General features: G+C 40.5%; 1 protein-coding gene across 3 annotated transcripts in view; it reads right to left on the bottom strand.

Annotated features, from left to right (window-relative positions):
* Positions 1–20,378, bottom strand: part of kcnip3b (Kv channel interacting protein 3b, calsenilin) — a 122,574-nt gene that overhangs the window by 26,036 nt on the left and 76,160 nt on the right. Inside the window, exon 1 of one of the 3 annotated variants that reach the window (XM_061898686.1) lies at positions 12,175–13,092. The exons of the other annotated variants lie outside the window; for them this stretch is intronic. Coding sequence (XP_061754670.1) covers positions 12,175–12,280 — 106 coding nt within the window. The 5' untranslated portion in view covers positions 12,281–13,092. Of the gene's footprint in view, positions 1–12,174; positions 13,093–20,378 lie in introns of those variants that run through there. 3 annotated transcript variants of the gene reach the window in all.

Raw genomic sequence — 20,378 nt, 5'->3', positions numbered from 1 at the left:
TCAGCATTAAGGGTTGGAATTGGGGGTTAAATCACTGCTCCCCTCACCTCCCAGGGGGTGATCAAGGGTGATGGGTCAAATGCAGAGAATAATTTCACCACATCTAGTATGTGTGTGACAATCATTGGTACTTTGACTTTTTTACACTCTGTTAATCCAACATAGTAATGCTGCCTGAGGCTGAGCCAATCAGTGGCCACGTTACTGAACAGCATGATCTGATTGGTTTGGTCTCGTCAAGAGGCCAATTCCGCAGTATTGGTATTTTTTGTTCATTCAGCCATTTTTATGTTTGAACATGCTTAATTTAGGGCAAAACTTTTGACTGTATGTTTATTTTGATTAATGACACACATGCATCCGTCCATCCATTTCCTACCACTTGTCCCTTTCTGGGTAGCGGGGGGTGCTGGAACCTATTTTTCCCAGCTGCAGGGGTACACCTTGGACAAGTCGCCACCTCATCACAGGCCCAACAATTATTATTAATTTTCATTTGCCTAAATGGCACAATGACAAAAAAAAGGGCACATTTCTAACAAAATATATTTCTGATGAAAACCATTAAACACACTTTTTAACCCACATTGATCCCAACACAAGCTAATGCAACCCTTTATTTTGCTCAGCCGCTGGCCTTCAATTTTGAATTTTTACATTAGTTCATTTGGTAGTGCTACTTTTCCTATTCAAAGCATGCAAAAAAACAATTTCAACTTGTTTTCAGGAAGTGTGACTTGCTACTGAAATGTTAATGTATCTCTACAAATGTTGGATAATTGTTTGTATGGAAAATAAAGCATGTGTTTGTGTTACTCCATCCATCCATTTACTACCACTTGTCCCTTATGGAGCCTATCCCAGCTGCACACGGGTGGAAGGCACTTTACACCTTGGACAAGTTGCCACCTCATCGCAGGGCCTCTTTGTGTTACAATTTTTTTTTTTTTTTTTTGTGGCGCTATGTAACCAAACTGACCACATAATTAGTGTTTAATATGTATTGCTCACAAAATGTACTTGTTTAAATTGGGGGAACTTTTTCAAATATATATATTTATTTCTCAACAGTTTTTGGCAAACTAAAATTTTTTTCTACAAAGGACCTCAACAGTGTTTGTTTAAAAAAAAATACACTAGGGAAAACAAGTTAATCACTGATCCATCTCAGTGCCTAATAATAATAAACACATTTTATTTCAGTTTTTTGTTTAATTTTCCCAATAAAACATGCAGGCTTATTTAAACACATTGGCCTTGAGGTTTAGTGGGGACAAATAATGATTGTAATCGATATTTAACATATTTTCCTTATCGTCTAGATCAGTGGTCCCCAACCACCGGGCCGTGCCCCGATTGGTACCAGGCCGCAGAAGAATTTTTATTCATTTTTATTTAAAAAAATATATATATATATATCTATATATATATTTTTTTTTTAAGTAAATCACTATAAAAAAACAATATACACTTACAATTAGGGCACCAACCACAAAAACCTCCCTTTTTCATGACAAAAACGTCCCTTTTTCATGACAAAGAAAAAAAAAAAAAAAAAAAAAAAGGAAAGACACAACAAGCTTCAATAAACATTATATAGATTCACCGGTCACAACATTAGGTACACCTGTAACAGTGTGTCTTAACTTTAGGTGCTCGAGGCCCAACAACGAGCAGCCAACACCCCCCTACAGGGCCGCCAAAAATGTGTCTCACGGCTGTGGTCCATATGGGATGCACTGGTACGCAGTTGTCATACACTTTTCCATCACTTGTGGCAATAATGACAATTTCAAACAAACAGAAGAAGTCTGGTGCTAAAGTCATAGAGACGTTTCTTATATGCAAAAATGTGGTGAAGCTGTATTTTCCTTTGCATTTTAATTTTATTAACAGGTATATTATTATTATGGATCACGTAATTTAGTTAGAATGTATTTAATTTAGCCCTGCATAATTTTATGTACATTTATTGTCGAGACTTGGACTTTGGTGCGGTTTGTTTTCCTGTGGTGCAAAGCGATTGGAACGAACATGGCGTGAAGGTAATGGCATATTTTATTATTAACTAGAAAATATTACAAAAACAAAGGGTATAAACAAAAAGTGCTCTCAGCGGAGGTACAAAACTTGGCTATGAAAATAAAAACTATTTCTATAACGTAAATTATGGACATAAAAGAAAACTTGCAAACTATGGCATGAATAACAAAAACTTACTTGGAACGAGAAAAGAGCATGGATCATCAGCATGGATGATAGAGGGTGATGTCGCCAGCTTGACTGCCTGGCAACTACAAGCTTAAATAGTGGTGCAGTGATTGCCAGGTGTGTAAGTCCAAACAAATCAGGTGCGTGAGTCGTGAACACATAACAGGTGAAACTAATGAGTTTTCATGGTGACAAAACAAACAAGAGTGCACAATGAGTCCAAAACCAAACAGAACGTGACCACAAAACATGACATTTATTTTCCATCAGTTTTTTATGAGTCCCTACTTTTGCAGTAGAATTGATCAGTATTCATTTTTGTAATCAGCCTGACCTAAGACTTGATAAAGTTGAAAACTGTGTTAAAATGTAAGTAGGTTAGATATGATTATTGAATTCGATTACAATTAAGAGTAAGATTACTAATTCAGTGTTAATATTTAAGTGGCACCTCTGTGGTGGAAAAGTTGGGTAAGTGTAAAAACACAGAAATCCTTTTTTTTGTGTACACATCAAAGCAGACACGATGGCATAAAACGGGATGGCTTAATCCTTTTTTTTGTGTACACATCAAAGCAGACACGATGGCATAAGACGGGACAGTATGACACGGAAGGCTCCATGTAGTAGCCAACATTCTTGGCTCAGTAGAGAGGAGGGGCCAAGCAGATAGCATACACTCGAAATGCCCACATAAGTACGTCTGTAAATCTGTGATGTCACAAATGGCCCACTGTTAAAAAAAGACTGCGAAACACAGCATTTTGAGGCATCCAAAACTGTGTGCCAGCTCACATAAAAATACATTAATCTTGTGATCGGATGCCTTGGTGTCATTTTTAACAAGTATCCGACATACTAAACCTTGGATGTCAAACTCTGGCCCGTGGGCCAAATTTGGCCCGCCGTGTAATTTCATTTGGCCCTTGAGGCAATATCAATTTAACATTCGAGCTGGCCCGCTGGTATTATTCCCCCCCCCCACTCCCGCTGTAACACCGCAAATTCTCATACTTGCCAACCCTCCCCATTTTCCCGGGAGACTCCCGAGGTTCAGTGCCCCTCCTGAAAATCTCCCAAGCCATCCATTTTCCCCAATTTCTCCCGATTTCCACCCGGACAACAATATTGGGGGCGGGCCTTAAAGGCACTGCCTTTAGCGTCCTCCACAATCTGTCGTCCACGTCCGCTGTTCCTCCATACAAACAGCGTGCCGGCCCAGTCACATAATATATGCGGCTTTTACACACAGACACAAGTAAATGCAACGCATACTTGGTCAACAGCCGAGGGTGGCCGTATAAACAACTTTAACACAGTTACAAATATGCACCACACTGTGAACCCACACCAAACAAGAATGACAAACACATTTCAGGAGAACATCCAAAACACCGTAACACAAGATAAACACAACAGAACAAATAACCATAATCCCTTGCAGCACTAACTCTTCCGGGATGCAACAATATACACCCCCCTACCCCCAACCCCACCCACTTCAACCCCCCATGCACTTTCTCTTGCCACTTCAAGGCTTGAATGTTTGATTCATTCCTTATTGTTATTTTATTTTCAAATGTATTATTAGCCTGTTGAAAAAGTTTATTTTGATAATTACCTCAGAAGGCTACAAATACAAAAGAGGCATTGAATTTTTATTTCATTTTTTTTTATATGCCATTGATATTTTATTATTATTATTATTATTGGACACTTGATTTTGCATGTCACTTTAAAGTTATATAAGCCTTGCTTGTTCAATATTCAATGCAAAACTTGTTTGGGTCCCTCTTAAAAGGTTAAATTGTTCAACCTTGGCCCGCGACTTTGTTCAGTTTTAAATTTTGGCCCACTCTGTATTTGAGTTCGACACCCCTGTACTAAACGCATTTACAGTTAAAAAATTTGGAAAATCATTAGAGGTGCCCTTAAAAAACTCATAAATATAATTGACATTTTGTTTTTATATTTCTTAAAGCTGTAGTAGTTCAAAGATTGACTTGTTCAAAGTTTAAAATAATATTAATGTATAATGAGGGAAGAGTGGATCGTGAGTGGATCGTGAGATCAACAGGCGGATCGGTGCGGCGTCTTCATTAATGCGGACGTTGTACCGATCCGTTGTGGTGAAGAAGGAGCTGAGCCGGAAGGCAAAGCTCTCAATTTACCGGTCGATCTACGTTCCCATCCTCACCTATGGTCATGAGCTTTGGGTCATGACCGAAAGGATAAGATCACGGGTACAAGCGGCCGAAATGAGTTTCCTCCGCCGTGTGGCGGGCTCTCCCTTAGAGATAGGGTGAGAAGCTCTGCCATCCGGGAGGAACTCAAAGTAAAGCCGCTGCTCCTCCACATCGAGAGGAGCCAGATGAGGTGGTTCGGGCATCTGGTCAGGATGCCACCCGAACGCCTCCCTAGGGAGGTGTTTAGGGCACGTCCAACCGGTAGGAGGCCACGGGGAAGACCCAGGACACGTTGGGAAGACTATGTCTCCCGGCTGGCCTGGGAACGCCTCGGGATCCCCCGGGAAGAGCTAGACGAAGTGGCTGGGGAGAGGGAAGTCTGGGTTTCCCTGCTTAGGCTGTTGCCCCCGCGACCCGACCTCGGATAAGCGGAAGATGATGGATGGATTAATGTATAATGTTTTGAGAGGATTTTTTAGGTAGAGGCCATTTTTATGGACATGTGAATTAATTTGAAGGACCTCTTTAGAGTTAACGTTGTAATAATATTCTTATGGGGTTAAATCACCAAAATGATTCCCGGGCGCAGTCACCGCTGCTGCTCACTGCTCCCCTCACCCCTCAGGGGGGTGATCAAGGATGACGGGTCAAATGCAGAGAATAATTTCGCCACACCTAGTGTGTGTGTGACAATCATCGTCACTTTAACTTTAACTTATATATATAACTTTTGTTAAAGCAGTTAGTTTTTTTTTAACAGACTATTTTTAAGGTGCGAGTTTTCTATCTGAAGGCTTTCCCATCCTCCAAGTAATGTGATCTACCGATACCCAAACAAATCCATGCAAAGCATCAATTGCTGATATGCAATGCAACTCGAAACATAACTGGACCCAACCCAAAAGTGATATCAGAGTCGAGACGACCAGACTGGAACAGTCATCACGCTCTCTGGCTTTGTTTCAATCATCGTCTCGCTACAAAATGTTCCATTTTGCATTCATTTATAATGTGACTAAATATATAGAGAATTAATAATAAGCGTAAACACAAAGGTGATTATAAGGTACCCGGAGAATGATTAAATTAAAACTTATTAGTCCAGCTTTATTTACAGTAGTTACTCTCACCTCTATTCTCGCTTGTCAACAAACCTACCAAACCCCCAAAAACATGGTCACTGGTAGGACAAATGAAAAAAAGTTAATTTTGAGCCATTTTGGATGGATGACGAATGTCCTTCAGAGCCCGGGGGGTTCCATATTTAGGCGATCTTGGAGAAAACCTGTTCAATACCCCATGTATATTTAATGTGAAGTAATGCTAAACCAGGGGTGTATCACTACAGACATGGAGGGCGGGGGACGGAGAGCTGATGGGATAGAAAGGAGTGATGAATAATAAAAGAAAAGAACATTACTGGTGCTTTTGTTGAATTTATTACTGACTGATGCTAAGCAATACCACAAACACTAATGTGGTGCCTGTTTCGCTGTAATCGTCTTGGTATGCTGACGACAAGACACTGGCCCAAAGACCAAAGTCAGAAAGAGCTACTGTACATTGCTCAAGAAGATATGCTTTAATAGCCTACTAGAACCAAACCTAATGGAAATGTCTTTGCAGTGGCAATTACAGACACACAGGACCTAACCTACTAAGTGTTTGCTTGTACTAAAATATGCACTTTTGGAAGGTTTGTGCAAACTGCCACACTTACCTACCAATGGCTTTGAGGAAAAAGGCAATTGTGGTGTGAAGACAGACGATGAAGATCATTCTCTGTCTGTTTACTTGTCAACATAGGACAGTTAGAAATACAATTATTAGACGGATTTAGATTTTCTAGCAATGCTATTTCATCATTTTATAGCTCCTTGATGACTTCAGGAATTCATTGGACCCAGCAGACATCAAAACTAATTTAAATGTGTTGAATGGAGTTTTTTTTTTAATAGATGAATCCTACATGACCATTTCACTCCATAAGAAAATAAACTTTTTGAAAAATTTAATTTATTGCATCCTGACCAATTTAGCACACCATCTCAATTATTGCCTTCGTTTTGGCCCTGAGTGCACCATCGGCGTGGTAAAAATGAGACCTGTTGTGTATATCGCAAGGTGGTGCATATTATAGTTGTCGGCTGCATGTTCAACAACATAGAAAAGCCCCGGAGGTTGGAATGTAATGCCATGAATGTGCAGGAAATGGCGCTTGTTATCAGTTACGCTTAGTAGATATTTAGTAAATAACCTGCAAAATTTCCGCTAATAGTATGCGCAATTTCATAGTTTTCCACGCATTATTTAGCGTGTGTTATTTGGGCTCCATGTAGATAAGACCCACAGTATTTAACCATGCGATAAGAAAAATGTTAATCATATTCAATAATCATATCTAACCGATTTATTACAGTTTACAACCAAGATTATTAATTAAACACATACACATTAAGCCTAAGTCAGGCTAATTGCAAAAATAACCAATCATAGCGCAGAAGAACAGATTTATAAACAAGTGACGAAAAATAAATCAATGTACAATGATGTAGTGCCAAAATAATACACAAAATTAATAATGAATAATAAAAATGACTTTTTATCTCCAGACTTGTTTGTTTGATATTTCCATTACTGCCACAAGTGGTGGAAAAGTGCATCACAACCGAGTACCTCTGCGGCCCATACGGACCACAGCTGGGAAATGGATATTTTTTGATGGCCCTCTAGGGGGTGCTTGCGGCCCAACAATGGGCCTCGCTATGGTTACAAAATACATAAATCAATTGTATGTCCATCCAGTTGCAACACTGCTTAACCTCTTTAGAGAGGATGGGTCAAATGCGGAGACAACATTTCACTGTACGTGCGTTGTACATTTGACAACAAAGATATTCTTCTTCATCCATATATGGTTCCATCAGAACATTTATACACACACTCAATAATTAAACAAACCCACCAAACTTCTTTCATATCTGTTAAGTCCAATTATCAACTCAATCGCAAACCTACTGACCTACATTTCCTTACCTAGCTATGGTATTAGATACCATCTAGCTCGGTTGGTAGAGCGGCTGTGCCAGCAACTTGAGGGTTGCAGGTTCGATTCCCGCTTCCGCCATCCTAGTCATTGCCGTTGTGTCCTTGGGCAAGACACTTTACCCACTTGCTCCCAGTGCCACCCACACTGGTTTGAATGTAACTTAGATATTGGGTTTCACTATGTAAAGCGCTTTGAGTCACTAGAGAAAAAGCGCTATATAAATATAATTCACTTCACATCTATCCAACCCTCAGTTGTACCCCCCTACTTCCTACCATTCATCCATACCCATCTATCTGTTCATTAACCCACAGTGTAACTAACTTTCCTTACTATGGTATGACTCCTGAACCTACGATGCATCCCTTCATCAACAATCCACCCACTTATATATCACTGATCCATATTTACTAAGTCTTGAAGCTCCACCAACCGACCTGGCTATAATACCTATTCATCTACTCCCCCACCTATTCAACATATCTGGCCATAACGAGCATGCATCCCTCCCTCCATACTAATTATGATCGGTCCATTTTACCAATTACTTACCCACTAAGGTGCCATCCTTCCATCTACTGGGAACATCATGCAACCAACCATCCACTCTCCCCATTTGGCCACCTTTGTATCCCATAAGTCCATTAGTGAACTCAATGACAATTTCACCGACCATCATTCTACCATCCATCCTACCAATACATTCAACACTGCTTTAGACCACCTGCTCCCAATCCAACCCAGCCCTCAACCTCCAGCCACCAACATGGCTAATTACGATTCATCAATACCCATCAATTCATGAGCACTATGTGGATCCCTCCATACAGTAAATCCATATATGTTTTAACCCTTATTTGGTATATCCGATCCATTGACACAATCCCCCATCAACTTGGCTACCATCCATCCTTCGGCCCATTCATGAAACCAACGCATCCTGCCTACATGCCCTCATATCTATCAGGTTTATCTATCAACTCATTTACAAGCCCATTGACTACTGTGCACTACCCAACTATAAATATACCTTCCATCTATCCTTCCATTCATCTAACCCATTATGACTCCATCTATCAGTTGACCATCCATCCGTCTATTGGTGCCATCATGCAACAAGCCTTCCCTACACCTGGCTCCACTTATGCCCATTAGGTTCATTAATCAACCCAATTGCAAACCCACTGACATAGACCTTTCCTTGCCTTGCATAGCAATCTATCTAATCTAGTATGTATTGAGCCAACAATGTGTCGGACCACCTACCCATCTACCTATGGTACCTAAAATCCATTCACATATCCATCTCCACAGGTCCATCCTTATCCCCACTAACCCACAACACAACCTTGCTTACCTAGTGACCGCTACTTCAATCAATCAATCAATCAATGTTTACTTATATAGCCCTAAATCACTAGTGTCTCAAAGGGCTGCACAAACCACCACGACATCCTCGGTAGGCCCACATAAGGGCAAGGAAAACTCACACCCAGTGGGACATCGGTGACAATAATGACCCAGTGGGACGTCGGTGACAATGATGACTATGAGAACCTTGGAGAGGAGGAAAGCAATGGATGTCGAGCGGGTCTAACATGATACTGTGAAAGTTCAATCCACAATGGATCCAACACAGTCGCGAGAGTCCAGTCCAAAGCGGATCCAACACAGCAGCGAGAGTCCCGTTCACAGCGGAGCCAGCAGGAAACCATCCCAAGCGGAGGCGGATCAGCAGCGCAGAGATGTCCCCAGCCGATACACAGGCAAGCAGTACATGGCCACCGGATCGGACCGGACCCCCCTCCACAAGGGAGAGTGGGACAGAAGAAAAAGAAAAGAAACGGCATATCAACTGGTCTAAAAAGGAGGTCTATTTAAAGGCTAGAGTATACAAATGAGTTTTAAGGTGAGACTTAAATGCTTCTACTGAGGTGGCATCTCGAACTGTTACCGGGAGGGCATTCCAGAGTACTGGAGCCCGAACGGAAAACGCTCTATAGCCCGCAGACTTTTTTTGGGCTTTGGGAATCACTAATAAGCCGGAGTCCTTTGAACGCAGATTTCTTGCCGGGACATATGGTACAATACAATCGGCAAGATAGGATGGAGCTAGACCGTGTAGTATTTTATACGTAAGTAGTAAAACCTTAAAGTCACATCTTAAGTGCACAGGAAGCCAGTGCAGGTGAGCCAGTACAGGCGTAATGTGATCAAACTTTCTTGTTCTTGTCAAAAGTCTAGCAGCCGCATTTTGTACCAACTGTAATCTTTTAATGCTGGACATGGGGAGACCCGAAAATAATACGTTACAGTAGTCGAGGCGAGACGTAACAAACGCATGGATAATGATCTCAGCGTCTTTAGTGGACAGAATGGAGCGAATTTTAGCGATATTACGGAGATGAAAGAAGGCCGTTTTAGTAACGCTTTTAATGTGTGCCTCAAAGGAGAGAGTTGGGTCGAAGATAATACCCAGATTCTTTACCGTGTCGCCTTGTTTAATTAATTGGTTGTCAAATGTTAGAGTTGTATTATTAAATAGAGTTCGGTGTCTAGCATACCATCCATACATTCTTTTCGGTATGGGTCCCTTTGTATACATGGACAAATTCACCCTTTCCCAACTATCCGTGTAACAACTGTCCCTATGGTGTGTTGGTGGGAAACTATCAAAAATATGACAAGTTGTTTGGACTATCTCAACTGTGGGACACAGGTGCAAAAATAACTTGCTGTGGAATAAGGGACAAAACACATCAGACAAGGCTTCAGAAGATGAAAGATACCCAGGCAAGATGGAGCTAATCTCATGGTCGCTCAATGCTATTATATCCATATTGTATGTATACTGACTTGTCATTATCATCCATTATCATAGGTTATATTTGTACTGAAATTTTCATGTATCCATCAAATCGGCTGCTGAAACTCGGACTATATAACCAACATATAAGTGGATTGTAAATTAGGGGCGGGACATGGATAAGCATTCTTTGCATGTCTGTCAAATTACAAAGAGTGATGAAGTGTTGCCATATATGTCTGTCTGCTGGAATAAATAAATTAATTCATAAATATAAATACATTCATTCATGGTTCCCCTACTGTACCTATTCAGTCCATTCATCAAGCCAACCACCCCCTGCTAACCAATTGTGTAACGACCAACCAGCAATTGACATTTTGCTGCTGGAGCAAATATAATGATAACAATTATGCTAAAAACAAAGCTTTGTTGTACTTGTGCAATGACAAAGACCTACAGTGAGGCAAATAAGTATTTAGTCAGCCACCGATTGTGCATGTTCTCCCACTTAAAATGATGACAGAGGTCTGTAATTTTCATCAAATTCATAGGAATTTTGAATAATTGTTTTGTAAATTATGGTGGAAAATAAGTATATGGTCAACCATTCAAAGCTCTCACTAATGGAAGGAGCTTTTGGCTCAAAATCTCACGATACATGGTCTCATTCATTCTTTCCTTAACACGGATCAATCGTCCTGTCCCCTTAGCAGAAAAACAGCCCCAAAGCATGATGTTTCCGCCCCCATGCTTCACAGTAGTTATGGTGTTCTTGGGATGGAACTCAGTATTGTTCTTCCTCCAAATACGGCAAGTTGAGTTTATACCAAAAAGTTATATTTTGGTTTCATCAGACCACATGACATTCTCCCATGTGCTCTCTGGTAAAATTCAAACGGGCCAGAACATGCACTGGCTTAAGCATGGGGGCACGTCTGGCACTGCAGGAATTGATTCCCTGTCGGCGTAGTGTGTTACTGATGGTAACCTTTGTTACTTTGGTCCCACCTCTCTGCAGGTCATTCACCAGATCTCCCCATGTGGTTCTGGGATTTTTGCTCAACGTTCTCATGATCATTTTGACCCCACAGGATGAGATCTTGCGTGGAGCCCCAAATCGAGGGAGATTATCAGTGGTCTTGTATGTCTTCCATTTTCTGATAATTGCTCCCACAGTTGATTCTTTCACACCAAGCTGCTTGCCTATTGTAGATTCACTCTTCCCAGTCTGGTGCAGGTCTACAATTATTTTCCTGGTGTCCTTCGACAGCTCTTTGGTCTTGGCCATAGTGGAGTTTGGAGTCTGACTGTTTGAGGCTGTGGACAGGTGTCTTTTATACAGATAACGAGTTCAAACAAGTGCCATTAATACAGGTAACGAGTGGAGGACAGAAGAGCTTCTTAAAGAAGAAGTTACAGGTCTGTGAGAGCCAGAGATCTTCCTTGTTTGAAGTGACCAAAATACTTATTTTCCATCATAATTTACAAATAAATTCTTTAAAATTCCTACAATGTGAATTCTTGGATTTTTTGTTCACATTCTGTCTCTCACAGTTGAAGTGTACCTATGATGAAAATTACAGACCTCTGTCATCATTTTAAGTGGGAGAACTTGCACAATCCGTGGCTGACTAAATACTTTTTTGCCCCACTGTATCCTATCAAAAAAAAAATGGAACCAAAAGGCAAGCAATTCATGTTGTTAATGTAACATTTACATTTAATTGATCATAAATGCACTTTTATGGAAACATAGTAAAAAGTAAGAGCTTGCAATAAGAGAATGTCCCCTGTCATTCCCTTTACTGGTCTACCCCAAGCTTTGTGCCAGTGGACTCTTCTGTTTTCCTCCCCTCAAAACTTTGTAGGTCAACTTTGCAATTTCTAACAACACTGATGTTTATATGTCATGGTGTTACCTTCAAAAGAAGACATGGGCTCCAGGATGCCAAACTGCTTGAGAACTGCCATGAAAAGAATGATGACCACCCCAATGGCAAACAGCTCCATGCCTTGAATCCCCATGGCTGCCGAGGGGCAGGGGAGGACGGCCAAGCCTTAAGAATGAAAGACCGGGCCGACCCGGGTCACGGTGGGCCGGGCAGCCCTTTGTGAGCAAGTGTTCTCACCCCTGCTCAGCAGCCTGACAGGTTGAATACTGCATGTGTTTGTATCCAAGACACCAATAAGCGGCTTGTAATGTCAACACTGATGCTGAAGTGGAAAAAACGTGGAAGCCGACATATATGGACAACATCCCTGTCCGGATCCAGGAGGGTAGACGGGGGCCATTTATCAGAGTGCATTAAAAAAGACGTTAAAAGTCACTTTCCTGCAAATTTCTCCTCGTAAAGCTAACAGCCATTAAAAGTCCTCACGTCATCGCATAACACTGATTCACATGTTTGGTTCAGCTGAAGAAGTGCACTGTTGGAACCACTCTTTATAACCATTTTCATGACAAAACTGAACTAATATCTGCTTTACCATTCATGCCTATAAACTGCAAAAACACTGTTGCAAATCATCAATAAATCACCCCGTTGTATGCAGAAAAGGCAAACAGACCAGAGCACAGCTTGCAAGTCACATTTTTAAAGTAGTTTGTCAAAATAAATTTCACAATGGTGACCAAGCAGTAATCAGCCATATACTTGTGATGCTCAAAATAAGCCAAAAAACATTTCAAACATCCTCTCTCTGCTCTGCTTCGTGATTCAATAATCCCAAAATCATCAATGCATCTTTTGGTAGAGTTCAATTAAAGGTGACTCCGTCCAAATCCAGGTCCACAAATGGAAGAGAAAGTGAAGGCACTTTAATAGCGACACATCCGTGGAGTGGAGGGATATCCTGACAAAATGAGGGAGAAGACGACCTCCCCGGCAAATACTTGCATGACTCCGCCCCCCCTTTGCACCCCGAGGTTCACCACCAAGCAGTTTAAACCTCTGGCTATTCCTACTTTCCTCTCGGCTCACTCTCCTGGTCTTCCTCCTGCTTTCTCTGCATGCAGTTGCTTACCGCCTCCTCCCTGCGTCTCCTCGGTCATTTCATAACTTTGGTCAGCCTCACACTTTTAATCCTGCCCCACCCCTTTCATTCCTCCCTATACTCTGCCATCCAGCTCCTTCTCCTCATCCTAACCTTGGACACAGGAACTTTAGGTAAAAAGACAGGTTCGTGTTTACATTGTGTATTTGAAAAAGGGATAGCCCACATGCATGCACAAATAAGGTAAGCGCACATGTATTAAATGTATATTTTGGTTGGAAAAGTGTCAAATGACAATACAAACTTCTGTTGAGCGGTATAATAAAAACATCTTTATAATTTTCTTTGGTTTTACTTTTTAGAAATATTGATATTCCTGTCACCTATGAGAAAGAGGTCCAGGAGAGGGGTGTCAAACTCATTTCAGATTGGGCGCCACATGGAGAAAAATTTACTTCTAAGTGGTCCGGATTGGTAAAATCACGGCACGATAACTTAGAAATAAAGAGAACTTCAGTATTACGCCTGTGTGGCATGGTGCTGCCGGGTTTGATCCCTTCGTGGATGCGTCGAAACGATGAACACAACTGTAACGTATTATTTTCGGGTCTCCCCATGTCTAGCATTAAAAGATTACAGTTGGTAAAAAATGCGGCTGCTAGACTTTGGACAAAAACAAGAAAGTTTGATCATATTACGCCTATACTGGCTCACCTGCACTGGCCTCCTGTGCACTTAAGATGTGACTTTAAGGTTTTACTACTTCCGTATAAAATACTACACGGTCTAGCTCCATCCCATCTTGCCGATTGTATTGTACCATATGTCTCGGCAAGAAATCTGCGTTCAAAAGACTCCGGCTTATTAGTGATTCCTAAAGCCCAAAAAAAGTCTGCGGACCATAGAGTGTTTTCCGTTCGGGCTCCAGTACTCTGGAATGCCCTCCCGGTAACAGTTTGAGATGCTACCTCAGTAGAAGCATTTAAGTCCCATCTTAAAACTCATTTGTATACTCTAGCCTTTAAATAGACCTCCTTTTTAGACCAGTTGATCTGCCGCTTCTTTTCTTTTTCTCCTCTGTCCCCCCCTCCCTTGTGGAGGGGGTCCGGTCCGATGACCATGGATGAAGTACTGGCTGTCCACAGTCGGGACCCAGGATGGACCGCTTGTCGGGACCCAGGATGGACCACTCGCCTGTGTATCGGTTTGGGACATCTCTACGCTGCGGATCCGACTCCGCTTGGGATGGTTTCCTGTGGACGGGACTCTCGCTGCTGTCTTGGATCCGCTTTGAACTGAACTCTCGCGGCTGGGTTGGAGCCACTATGGATTGAACTTTCACAGTATCATGTTAGACCCGCTCGACATCCATTGCGTTCGGTCCCCTAGAAGGGGGGGGGTTGCCCACATTTCAGATCCTCTCCAAGGTTCTCAAAGTCATCATTGTCACTGGCGTCCCACTGGATGTGAATTCTCCTTGCCCACTGGGTGTGAGTTTTCCTCGCCCTTATGTGGGTTCTTCCGAGGATGTCGTAGTCGTAGTGGTTTGTACAGTCCTTTGAGACATTTGTGATTTAGGGCTATATAAATAAACATTGATTGATTGATTGACAAAGGTAAGATTTAAGGATTTATTAAACAAAAGGGGAGCTCTGAACAAAAACACTGGAGCTAAGAAAAGGTAAACAAAAGACGCTAGCATGAAAGGTAGAATATACAAAATTGCAAACTCAACTGGCACGTAGGCACACAAAAAGGAAAAATAAAACATTTAGCATGAGAGCTAAGAAGGAAATAAAATGCATAGCATGAGAGCTCGCGAGAGTAATAACGAATTGCATGTAAGCAAAGGCGCAAAACAGACGTACCGTTATGTGAGAACAAACTACGAACCCAGAAAGAATAATGAAAAGGGACGAGCTTAAATAGGGAAGTAATCAAAAGTGACAGGTGTGCAGGGACCGTGATTAGCAGGTGGAATCAATGAGCAATCATGGTGACTGACTAAACAGGAAGTAAGAGGGTCAGACGGAGAATGAAACAAAAACGGAACAATAAACAATAATATGTGAAGATCCGAGTAACGGATCGCGACATTCAGATTGTTTTACTTGTTTAAAAATAGAACAAGCACATTCTGAAAATGTACACATTATAATGTTGTTGTTTTATTTTTCACTTACATGTTGCGGTTAATACTGCTCTATCTTTATTTGCGGTTATTTATATTTTCAGAATAAATTATGTGACAATGTTCAACAGTCAACTCATTGGTGTTAATTTTCAATCTATTAAGATGAAAACAATGATATCAAAATCAAATTACGGGATGGTATTAATGTAGTTTGCTCATTTTCTTCGACTGGTACCAATTTCTTACCCCCAAATGTGACTATATATTAATTTTATTATAAACCCATTGAATATGAATTATATTGGACTACACTGTAGATATGGATACATTCTGCTTGTAAATGGCGCCCACACATCCTGACTTTAAGAGCAAATGAGAACTGAAAGTTGAGCAAATCGACATGATTCTTTTTTTACCCCTCATCATTGCGGGGCACCCTAGAGGAAGCCTAGGAAATTGCCCGTGTGGTCCATCATATTAAAAACATTCACTGGCAAACAGGTTTAAACATACAATGCAAATTCATGGAAATGAATTATGATAATACAATATTTAGTTTGGGTCAGTTGTATTGACAAGTTATTGATCATTTATGGAAACATACCAGTTTATTCATAAGCCAACATGAATGCAAATGATTGTTTTAGGGATGTCAAAATTACCAAGTTAACTCACCTGATTAATCACAAAAGATTATCGCATTGATCATGAACACAATTTATTTTACCACAATTATTGACACTATTTATTAGGACCGTACAAGCTATTTTACTTTAACCGCTAATGGGTAAGGGATCAGATCAATGCATACGTCAGTACAAAAATAAGGGAAGAGACTCCAACTTAGACTTAGACTTCCTTTTTATTGTCTATCAAATTTGAACTTTACAGTACAAATAAGAACGACATTTTGTGGCATTAGCTCTTGGTAGTGCAGGATAAAAATTAAAAAAAGCAATAAGGTGCAGATATAAATAAATAGATTACTGTACAGATAAATACATTGCACATTTTCACATGCGTCCATGTTTATGGATGTATGTTATATCGTCTTTTTTATTCCAGCGAGTGAATCCATTTTGGGGGGAGTTGAGGGGATAATTTAATTATGATGCGTTCAAGAGTCTTACGGCCTGAGGGAAGAAGCTGTTACAGAACCTGGAGGTTCTGCTACTGAGGCTGCGGAACCTCGTTCTAGAGTCTAGCAGTGAAAACAGTCCTTGGTGAGGGTGGGAGGAGTCTTTGCAGATTTTCTGAGCCCTGGTCAGGCAGCGGCTTTTTGCGATCTCCTGGATAGGAGGAAGAGGAGTCCTGATACTGGTGTGCTTACAAGCAAATTTCATTCCAAAATACATCCTGAAAGAACTTCACATAAATCTTTTACCAAGTTTTTTGCAAATAAATGATATGCAATTAAGTGAGATGTTTAAAAACCATCCTGGATGACATATTGGAAATACAATTGCATTTGTGTATGGGGGTCGTTTCTTAAAGTGGGAACTGCACTTTTTTTTCTTTTTAATTTTGCCTATCGTTCACAATCTCTATAAGAGACAAGGAAACACTTTCACTTTCGCTTTCTAACATGTACAAATCGGCTCGTTCTTGGTGGCTAGCAATGCAGCTAATGGGAGCAATCAATTCTACCACAAAATCACTTTAAAAATGCATTCAAAAACCGTCAACAATACTTTATGTTCCGCAACCTGCATAAAAAAACAAACTGTAGCGACATTGTTATTGTAATAGCGAACACTGATAAACTCATTTTCTAGCGTGGTATCCCATTACCATCCCATTAGCCATAAAAGCTAACTACGGAAAGAGATAAGCTAGCTTTTACGTCAGCACGGTACGGCACCAAATACGTTTGAGTTTGTAATGCAGAACACAATGCTATATAGGGGAACATTATCACCAGACCTATGTAAGCATCAATATATACCTTGATGTTGCAGAAAAAAGACCATATGTTCTTTTAACCGATTTCCGAACTCTAAAAGGGTGAATTTGGCAATTTAAACGCCTTTCAATAGTTCGCTGTCGGAGCGATGATTTTTCACCCGTGACGTTACAATTGGAAGCAATCCGCCATTTTCTCAAACACATTACACACACAAGTCAAATCAGCTCTGTTATTTTCCGTTTTTTCGACTGTTTTCCGTACCTTGGAGACATCATGCCTCGTCGGTGTGTTGTCGGAGGGTGTAACAAAGCGATCAGGGACGGATTCAAGTTGACTTACGTGGAGTGTGCATCGATTAACACGGCATGCTTATCGATGCTAACATGCTATTTAGGCTAGCTGTATGTACATATTGCATCGTTATGCCTATATTTGCATCCAGCCTTTCCCTCCACCCACATTTAATGCCAAACAAACACATACCAATCGACGGATTTAAGTTGCACCAGTGTCAAAAGTTGCGAAAGTCCCTCGTTTGTTCTGCACATTTTACCGACGATAGCGATGCTACGACAGAGATGTGTGGATATCCTGCGACACTCAAAGCAGATGCATTTCCAACGATAAAGTCAACGAAATCACAAAGGTGAGTTTAGTTGATGTTATTGACTTATGTGCTAATCAGACATATTTGGTCAGGGCATGACTGCCAGCTAATCGATGCTAACATGCTATTTAGTACATTTGTAGCTATATTTTACCTTTGTGCATTCAACAGCATAAACATTTGGTGGACAAAATGAGACAAAAAAGAAGTGGCATGAAACACGACTCTCTGGGGCAGCGTTGGAAAAAGTTGTACAAACTATGGTGGGTTCAAGCACTGCCAAAATCAGTAGGACAAAACAGCACTCGCCAAATACTCTCATCAGTGAAGCATGTTTAGTATAAATAGTGGGATTTCTAACAATTAGGAATGTTTGTTCTCCGACAGAAAATATATTAAAACAAAAAATATATATTTTTTTCATTTTTTACATTTTTAATCATCTCTGAAAGAGCTCCAGGAAGCCACTAGGGCGGCGCTATAGAGCCGCAGGTTGCTGACCACCGGTTTAAACGTTTTACAGTTTTTTCCAATTGCTTACACGCTAAATTTAGAATTTTCACACAGTTAAAGTCTTCACAGAAACAAAACCACTGTGCAGATTTGTCTGATATTAGGCGTAGACTCTGCTTCACAGTTTTTGCAAAATACTACACACAATGCTTTAAACACACCTTCCCATCTTGCACATGTGATGTGGATGAGGTACTATGGTCTGATCCAGCTAGGCGGGCAGGTGATGATTAGAAACAGTAACTGAGGCTTTTGAGTATGTTCTTTCATAGAGTTGTTGTTGATTAAATCTGCAAATGTAGCATTTACTCTGTGCCATCATTTTTATTTATTTCCAGATTTTTTTCCAAACCTTTTTATGTGGCTCAGATTTTAAATTGTACTCCATGTCATTGCAGTACTGTAATATGTTACTTTACCTGACTGGCAAAAATAAATATTTAGATTTTGAAGCATCATTGTTGAGCAGTTCTTGAAAAGATTACAGGATATTTTTACTTTATGTAAAGGCTCACTTCAGAGTAAACAATGACGATTGCTATAGATTTGCCACCATATTTTGTCCATCCATCCTGTCAGAGTTTGCTTGTGACTAACCCCAAGATTCAGAGAAGGAGGGAGGCATTTTGCAGGAAAACATGATTTAATTTAAAACACTAAGACAAAAACAAAGGGTAAAAACAAAAAGCGTGCACGTGGGCGGTTAACAAACAAAAAGAGCTAGCATGGGAACCAGAAAATAAACAGAGTTTAGCATGGAAGCTAGCAAAAACAAAAAGGCCTACCGTGGAAGATAGCAGGACTCGAGCAGGAAACAGAAGTCGTACATGAAATATGAAAACAAACTTGGAAGCAGGGAACAAAAGGCAGTAAGCTAAAAACCGCAATCAAATAAAGCTTACCGCAATGCTGCATTGACAAAACAAGACAGGTAGAAACAAAAGAGCGACATCACATCGACATGACAATAATCCAGCACTGACTGGAGGAAAAAAGCAGGTACAAATAGGAGTGGGCTGATTGACACCAGGTGTGGCCAGGTGCTAATCAGCCGCAGCTGAGGTGAAATAGCGCTCAGGGAGAAAGACAGGAAACTAACAAAATAAGAGCGCTGACAGGAACTAAAAACAGGAAATACTAAACACACACAGAGGAAAAACTAAAACACAAACAAACTGTCAGTTACAAGCCTGACACATCCATCCATTTCTACCGCTTATTCTCTTTGGGGTCGCTGGTGCCTATTTCAGCTACAATCGGGCGGAAGGCGGGGTACACCCTGGACTAGTCACCACCTTATCGCAGGGCCCAATATATTTTGTCAAGTTACAGTAATCATTCATCACATATGCTTAAAAGGTCTGGCAAAATTCCCCAAACATGTGATTTCTTATAGTAAAATAGTTTTTTTTTATAAATGTTTTTTTTATTTATCACTGTTGTGGGTAACTCATTCCAATAGTGTTTTATCATTTGAAGTCTGTGTGAGTGAGATGACAATAAAACTGCTTTATTTTTTTACAAATGATTGCTTTATTTTGAGGAATGGGCATATATTTTGACCAAAGAGTGTCATTTTGCAAATAATCTAGGAATGAAGAAAATTGAATGTGGTGTGTGGAAAAGTCTGTATATCTTTTGAAAAAAGACACATTTAGTAAAATTGTGTGTAAGCAAATGGAAAAAACTATAATAGTGCATGCTGCAGTATCGTTACGCAGTATAAATGCAACTTTACCATTTTATTCACATTCATTCTCAGAAATTCCTATATATTTTGGGGGAAAATTCCAACTTTGAAAACTCATTTGCACACAAATAACCCTCAACACTTTGTCTTTAATTGTAGCTAAAAACTAAAACATTCGCCCAACAAGGGTGGAAAAAAAATCCTGCAAACCACAGAACAGCTGGCCGTAGTTAAAGCTGCAGGTCAAGAGAGGATAACTGATGACGACGCACTTGCTAA

Source organism: Nerophis ophidion, linkage group LG01 (genome assembly GCF_033978795.1).
Source record: "Nerophis ophidion isolate RoL-2023_Sa linkage group LG01, RoL_Noph_v1.0, whole genome shotgun sequence".
Classification (NCBI taxonomy): Eukaryota; Metazoa; Chordata; class Actinopteri; order Syngnathiformes; family Syngnathidae; genus Nerophis; species Nerophis ophidion.
The sequence above is the reverse complement of the archived record's forward strand: the minus strand, read 5'-3'. Positions and strand labels throughout refer to the sequence as shown.